The sequence below is a fragment of the Vidua macroura genome, chromosome 2 (assembly GCF_024509145.1).
Source record: "Vidua macroura isolate BioBank_ID:100142 chromosome 2, ASM2450914v1, whole genome shotgun sequence".
Classification (NCBI taxonomy): domain Eukaryota; kingdom Metazoa; phylum Chordata; class Aves; order Passeriformes; family Viduidae; genus Vidua; species Vidua macroura.
In genome coordinates, this window is record NC_071572.1 from 70,759,248 (window position 1) to 70,767,055 (window position 7,808).

At 45.6% G+C, this 7,808-nt stretch overlaps 1 protein-coding gene across 3 annotated transcripts in view; it reads left to right on the plus strand.

The window, feature by feature from the left end:
* The window catches only part of CHD1L (chromodomain helicase DNA binding protein 1 like), a 54,921-nt gene extending 54,525 nt beyond the window's left edge, over positions 1-396 (plus strand). For all 3 annotated transcript variants that reach the window (XM_053969667.1, XM_053969666.1, XM_053969665.1), the window contains one exon: positions 56-396. In XM_053969667.1, coding sequence (XP_053825642.1) covers positions 56-134 — 79 coding nt within the window. In that variant the 3' untranslated portion in view covers positions 135-396. The remainder of the gene's footprint in view (positions 1-55) is intronic.
* Positions 397-7,808: the final 7,412 nt, after the last annotated feature.

The following is a 7,808-nucleotide window of genomic DNA, read 5'->3' on the forward strand; positions in this document are numbered from 1 at the left end:
ACATGTTTTCTGGTACTTGTTGACATTTGACAGCATTTCCTTAACATTTTATTAGATACTACTTCTCTGGGAATAAAGGTTCTTCCTCTGCTTCACAGCCATATTCATCTTCGACAACAGTCTCAAAGCCATGAAGATGAAGTAATTTCACCAAGGACATTCACAAAAATGACCATCACTCAGGCAGTCCATATGCATTCATGTCAGAAACATGGGTTGCACAGCCATTATTCACACCTGTACCTCTCTGCTGTGACTGGCCCCAACATTTGCATGTTGTCAGTGGCTCTGGAGTGGAATGAGACTCTCTTTGGCTTCAGAGTCCAAAGAGGAAGGTTCTTGGCTCAATCCCAGAAGTCTTTTGGAGATGGAAAATTAAAAATTTAACTGACGGTCCATTGTTATCCCTTACATTAAGTTATTGTTAGGGCTTGGAATACAGTATTGTTTAGCTGTATTTCCCTGCCCCCTCACTCCCTCTCAAATTTCATACCTTATCTCACTATACCTCTTTTCAATCAGCTTTTTAGTGGTTACCTGGCATTTAGTCTACATGTCCACATATAGCTCAGCAGAAAGGAACCTGTCACCTGTATGATAACCAGACAGGATAAATTGTTTATACTCTTCTCATTTCTCAGAAATCCATTTGACTTGCATTTGTTCAAATATAAAATTTAGCAACCTAATCATGTGGTTATAGTCTAGCAAAATGCTGACCAGAATCCTTAGTGAAGGTGCGCAAGGCTGCCAAAATTTGAGACTGACTATAAATGATACCTTTCCTTCTCCCACAACTCTTATTTCATTACACAGGTTTTTGTTGCAGCTGTAGGGCAAAACCGGTTCCTTACTGCTGTCTAAAAAAAATGTGTGAAAGGTTCCATGACCCTTTAATTCACTTTTTGGGGCAGAGTTTTTGATGTTGGCTTTGCTGTACTACAAGAGAACTTTCCTGTTTTTCACACTGTTGACACTATTATTAGCCAGTGTATTTTTTACGATGTTTTTGTACAACCAGGCAATTAGTAGCTCTCCTAATAAGTGTTGTGGCCAGGGAGACTGTGAGGTGGCAAACTTAATTGAATTTGAAGTTCATCTTCCAATAGGCAATCACCCTACAAGCAGTGGAAAGTATGTCCCTAAATATCTCATTGCCAACATACATCTCACTGGCTGCATTTACACTGCCCCTGTGGCACCATCTGGTTATTTAATAATTCCAGGCCTGCCATGGCTCATCATGCTGACTGGTGTGCTCCACACGAGGAGAAGCCCTCCTGAGCTGGATACTCTGTCCTTCACTGTTGGCTGTACCAAACAAGCCCATGGGATTTGTTACCTCCTTTGACCCTGCTGGAGCTGAGGGCAGCCAGTGCTGCACAGCACCTCTATGGGTAAGACCTTTCTTGCAGCTGTTCTTAGGAACAGCCCCCTCTGCATTTGGCAAAGTGCCTGCAGGATCAGAGTCCAACTGTGAGGGCTTGGAGGGGTGAGAGGTGGTGAGTGGATGTATGTTGTTTTCCCCAGTCTCTCAAACTGGCCCTCTTCCAGCAGGCCAGCTGGTGGCACTGTTAATCAGCTGCAGCAGCTCACAGTGCTTCTCCAGCCTGGAAAAAACGCTCCCTCTTTCCCAGAATTAAAACACCAATTACGCTTTTTTCTTTGGCAGCTTGACTGAACACATAATTTCAGTCTGCAGACTCAAGGCTCTGTTCCTCCACCTCTTCTTTTTCCTGCATGTTTATTGCCCTTTGTTAAAAGCTTTAGTTCCCAAGTATTCCAGTGCATGCAGTCTTGTCCTCAGTGTCACGCACACCTAAGGGTTCTCTGGCCACCAACTGCACATGAACAAAGGATTTGTCCTGTGGCTGGGTTCCCCAGAACAGACTGAAGTAGTGCGTCTGCCCCCACTATGGCCAGCCATTCCTTTTTGAGGCCTCATGCTTTCCTTTGTTTCAGCCTCTGTCCTGTGCCCCCTACCCTGCTATGATTGACTAGAGTTACAAGGGAGAGGAGTGGTGACTGTTAATATCCCTTAGCCCTTAAGGTCCACAGGGAGCTGAGAGGTACCTCTAACACAGAGGAAAAGGCATGGAAGGTAACAGATTCTAGCCCTCTAACTCAGGGGCAAGTAAATAAATCAGGTTATTGTCCTCTCTTATCCTTTTCAACTGTACAGATGAAATCTACCTTATTTTGTTCCCTTTAAATATACTTAGGAAATGCTTCTGGAGTGTGGGGACTTTGTTGTGGGTTTTTTTTGCTTGCTTTTTTTTTTTTTTTTTACACAATGTTCTTCAGTATTCTTTAAATCTGCTGAACCCAAAGAAAAGCTCTACCTCTGTCTGCTTTGAAATGGAAGTGAGATTTCAACTGAATCCTGAATTGGGTTTTGCGGAAACTCAGCCAAGTCAAGTTTTTCTGGTGTTGCTACCCACCACCGTTTCTCTTTATTTGGGCAGAAATGTATTTCAGATAATTAATTCCATAAAGGGCTCAGCAGCTTTTATACAAGTTGCTATACAAAACAAATGTATCATGCTGTTTCTTTAGCTGTGCAGTACTATGCATTTTCCCTTTCTAAATAGCAGCCACCCCAAAAGGGAAGGAAGGTGTTCTTTTGTAGTCATGTCCCTTTGGCCTCTCTCTCTCTCTCTCTTTTCTTCCAAACAAGATTTTTTGCAGCAGAAGAGCTGAAAAGTGGCACCTTGTGCATTTCTGTTATTACACGTTTACTTAAACTTTCGATGTAAGCTGCTGGAGTGAGGTCAGCGGCTGAGAGCTCGATCATGCACAGCTGAGATTGGCTATATGAGCAGTTTCATCAGATAGGACCTATAAAGTGACATCCAGTCTCAGGAAAAAACTTTGCACCCTGTGCTGGAGGCTCCAGCTGATGCTATATAAAAGCAGGCTGTAATTCAGAGTGACATTTATACTTGTGCTGGCTCAGCTTATGCTTGTGTTTCTTGACAAAGCACTGCCTCTGAGTCTCAGGGCATTATGCACACAAATTTTCTCTTTAGTGGCCTGTAACTTGAGAACAATCTTTCCCTTCTAATCAGGAAGTAGTAAAAGCAATACCAAGCTCAGAAATCAATCAGGTTTTATAGACATATGTAGACATGTGATTTTGTCACTGAATTTTGTCAGGGACAAAAATTATCTGGGTATGTCATAGGGTGTTGGGGAAGGTGGAGCCTGGGTTTTGAGGAAAGAAGAATGGTTTCCAAGGTGATGGAAAAAATCTACACTGAATTCAACCTCAGTATCTTAACAAAAATATCATATGTGTGTATCTCCAAACAGAGCAGAATCTGACCCACAAAAATGTTCAATAGAAAAATATAAGGATAAGGAGATTGATTAATTTAAAAATAAGTGAAGCCAAGGTCCTGAAGGAAAAAGAAAAGCAAACTTTTGAGCTCAGAGATGACTTAAAAGTGTAACATACATGTCAAGTTGTGTGAAAACTCGCACCATTTTACAGTATATGATCCTGGAAGAGAGAATGTAGACCTTTATTCAGATGATTTCAGTGAGTAGCAGGTTGCTCATGTACTGTGATCAGCAAATCAAAGTGTAAGACAGAATGATTCAAAACCTTAAAGGATTTGCCATAAGAAAGGATGATGTCTACATTTCAGAAAGTGCCTCATCTCTCCCTGGTTTTCTGTCCAACTCATGCTTTTCACAGTTAAAAGTCCAAGCCTGAGGAATGCAGTAGATGGATTAATAGAATTACATACAAGTGTCTTCTCTAGAAAACTCTTCTCTGTATCATTTTGGATTTCCTGCAAGTGTGTGTATTTCATGTTGGACTACACCATCTACCCATCTTGGCCCTGGTCAGATGGTACTGCATTGGTGGGAAGGCACATAGACCCTTCAGAAAATGTGATGAAGACAGGAACTGTCAGGATCCTCATGTTTCAGGCAGGAAGAGAATGTTCCTGCTAGCACTTGTAACATTTTCCTGTGTGTTTTTTCAAAGCTAAGGATAGAAACAGCCCCTTGAAGTAGCTGTATGAGATGAGAATGCTAATCATGGTGCTATTGAAAAAAGCAAATCAACAGAGAGTTAAGGAAAGACAGAAGTTGCCTTTTGTAAAATCTGAAAAAGGCTTGGGTTTTGGTGACTCAAGCAGAAAAGAATTACTTAATTAACTTGCTAAGTGCAGGGCATCTACTAGCCTTTCTCTACTGCTTCCAGTGAATTTGAGGCTGCAGCATTGACATTCACATGATAAGGATTGCTTTTTTTTCCATAGAAGAGAGACAACTTTGGAACAAAACAGAGGTATTTATGGTCTCATAAAATGATCTCAAGTCTGCTGTAGAAAGGGATGAAGAATCTGAAATCATCCCTTTCTTGTGTGCCACTTCATGAAACAGTTTGGGCCTGGCTTCATGTCAGTGCCCTAGCTCCTCACCTATCTGTGTATACATCTAAGATCATGCCATAAAGTAGGGCCAGACCATATAGTTGACCACTTATAAATCCTTCCTAAAACATCTCCTGGCCACTGTTCCAGCAGGAACAGGAAAAGATCAAAGCAGAGGAGAATGGAACAGTGAAAGTGTCTTGCATTACAAGCACACTCTGGACCAGAGACCAACTTTGACATGAACATACTGGAGTCAACTAACATGATTCAGGGATTGGCACATCTGACACACCAGGAGCTGGGGTTTTTTAGCTTTGAGAGCAGGTTTCAGTGTGGAGTTGATGTGTGTAAATGTGTACCAATATGTATAAGTATCAGTTGGAAGGGAGTAAAAAAGTGGAGCCAGACTCTTCTCAGTGGGACCTAGTGAAAGGAAAAGAGGGAACAGGTGCAAACTGAGATGCATGAAATTACATTTAAATGTGAGAAAAACCCCATTTTTACTATGCATGTATTAAACACTGGAACAGGTTGCCCAGGGAGCTTGTGGACTCTGTCTTCAGAGATGTTCAAAACCCTGCCTGGCACAGCCCCGAGCAACCTGCTTTAGTTGACCCTGTTCTGACTGGAAAGACTCCAGAGGTCCATTTGAGCTGAAACAATTCTCCTGTGAATCTGTAAGATCCATTCAGGTACCTTAAAGAAAACCCTAATCAACTCTAATTTTACCTATTCAGTAGTATACAGGAGCAGAGCATTTCACAAATTTCTGAACTATGACCCTACTACACCTGTAGCTTGACTCATACAAAACATTTCCTCATGTCTCAGAGGTTTAAACAGATGATGAGAGATAAGCATGTAACAATATCAGAATGTGCCCCTGAGCCCATCTTCAGTGTATTCCTCCTTTGCCAGTCTTCTGTGTAACACCTTTGTATTAAATAATGGTCTCCGGGCTTCACCCGGGTGCCCAGCCAGTCCGGGGAAAACCCTCGGCTGACCGGTCCGCGGGGAGGAGGTGGTGGTGGTACCCGGATAACTCCACCGGACGGACGAGAGGACTCTGGAGTAGCTGTATTCCTAGAGGCTTTATTGTAGGAGAAGCGCAGGAACAGCAGGAGGAGGAGGAGGAGGAGGAGGAGGAGGAGATGAGGGACACAAGCACTCTAGGAGGGAGCAGGCTCCAGGAGCCTCGAGGGAAGGTGGGACTGGGTATATAAGGGCAAAGGAGTGGGGGTGGTCAGGGTACAAAGCAGCCAATGGGTGTCAGGCAAAGGGGGGGGGGGGGGGTGACATACAGCGAACCAATCGGCACAGAGGAGGAGTGGTATTATAACAGGGGCCAATGGGGATAACAGAACAAGTGAACTTTCTGGAACTGGGGAGTTTACTAAGCATTGATGGACAGCTCCTCTGGGGTGGAGGGCAGCAGTTGATTGATAGCTTTTTCTAGACTGGTGCTGCCTCCCAAGGGAGAGCGGGAACCCCTCCCACACACCTTGGCCGAGTTAGGTGTGAGGGGCTTCACAGCTGGGTCTAACAGGTCTGAGCAGGGCATGGGTGCTGGTCCTCACTGAGGTTTGTATACATCCTTAGCAATCTCCTATCTGTGGGGTCCTGCAACAAGTCCTGCTGCTCTAAACCATGAAATGAGCATTGAGAAATCCTCTAAATATTCTTGAGCAGCTGCTGGGGCAACATGGTAGGAAAAGAAATAGGTTTAGCAGAGTTTGTTGCTTTCAAAGGTGTCTAGACTTTTGGTAAAGGCCTCTTTCCATTGTTGATGTTTTCCTCTGAGTTTCTAAAACCTTTCAGGCAGGACAGTATCTCCTCCACACGGCATAGGTAAACCTTGCTCCTTGGACCAAGTCTCTCCCCTGCCCCAGATGGGTGTCCTGCTTAAGCTCAAGCCTGTTGGTGTTTGTCACATTTCACCCACCTCTGAGCAAGGCAAAATGTGGCAAAATGAGCAAGCCCACGAGCCGTGGAGAGCCCTCAGCAGGCAGTGAGACTGAGGCAGGCTTTCAGCAGGGTCTCCGATGCTTTTCAGGGCAGAGACAGTCCCTGGAATGCAGCAGAGTACTCAGGCCCTGGGCAAGTTTAGACACATGTTGATGCATAATACAAGATGGAGCCTATCAGTTGATACCAGATTCTTCCAGTCAGTCACAGGCTTGGGTAAGCATGTATGCCATGCAAAATAGGAGATAATATAACTACCAAATCAGAATGTTACGGAAAGGTTTCTTGTCATTCCTGGTTGACTGTTTCATTGTGAAGTTATTCCATGGGCTATGGGTGTTGAGTAGGGGGCAAGCACCACAAATAAAACCGTGGCATTATTTTGGAAAAAGGCAGGGAAGGCAAAGTGGAGGGGAAAAATAAAAGATGCCATCTACAGAAGCCACAATAATGCAAAACATACAGTATCTAATAGCAATAACTTCAGTTTCTTCTTCATTTGTTCCATTTGTGGCTTGGGTCATTCCTGAGCAGTTCAAAGTGCAGGACTGGAATCTAGGAGGTCTAGATTTTCTTCATACATTCCCAGTTGCTAGCCCATTGTATGTCCCGAAAACGTAAATATTTTTAAAGGGTAAGACAAACCAAAGGTGAAATTAAATAGGAGCAATATTTACATGTAGAAAAAGTGACCTGTGCTAACACAGGACTCTCCTGTTTCCTTCCCACCCACCAAGAGCAAGTGGTGCCAGGAATTTGGTGCCCAAGGCAGGCTTCAGGCAAACGAGGCCCTTCTCCCTGGGAGGCAGGAGGTGCTTCCTCATGGCAGTTCTCTTGTGACCAGGGGCAAAGGGCGCTGCAGCTGCAGGCTTTGGGTGGAGAACAGACCAAGCCGTCCCGAAAGCAAGGCATTACGAGTGCCTGGCAATACACTTAGCCTCGGAGGAAACCCAAGGCCACTGCAGTCTGGGACAGGATAGCTTCAAGGGACTGATCTTTCTCTTGGAGGAGAAGGTGACGGCAGAGGACAGGCGAGGAGCATGGCTGGGTGAAGGAGAGCTGCAGAGCCTTGGAAGAGCTGCGGGGCTCAAGGGCTGGGCACCGGGAGCAAGGAGGGCAGCGATGGAGAAAGCGGCAGGAGATATGAAGGAGCGTGTGTACGCCCGAGGTGCAGAGGAGGCTGAACTACGGGGAGAGGTTCAAGAGTCAAATCAGACCTCGGGGGCTGAGTAGCGGGTCCCGCCGCAAGGCCCCACAAGGTGCGGCTGCAACAGGGCCCTGCTCTGGGGGCATTTAGGCGCTGGAGTCTCAGCGACCGTGAGGGCGGTGGCTTCCTGGGCAGGCGAGCCTCGCCCGGGGGCGGTGGCTCCGGCGGGGGAGGGACGGACGGGGTGCGGGGCGGTGCCGGGCACAGGAAGCGGAAAGCGGCAGCAGCGACGGCGGCCGCCGCCG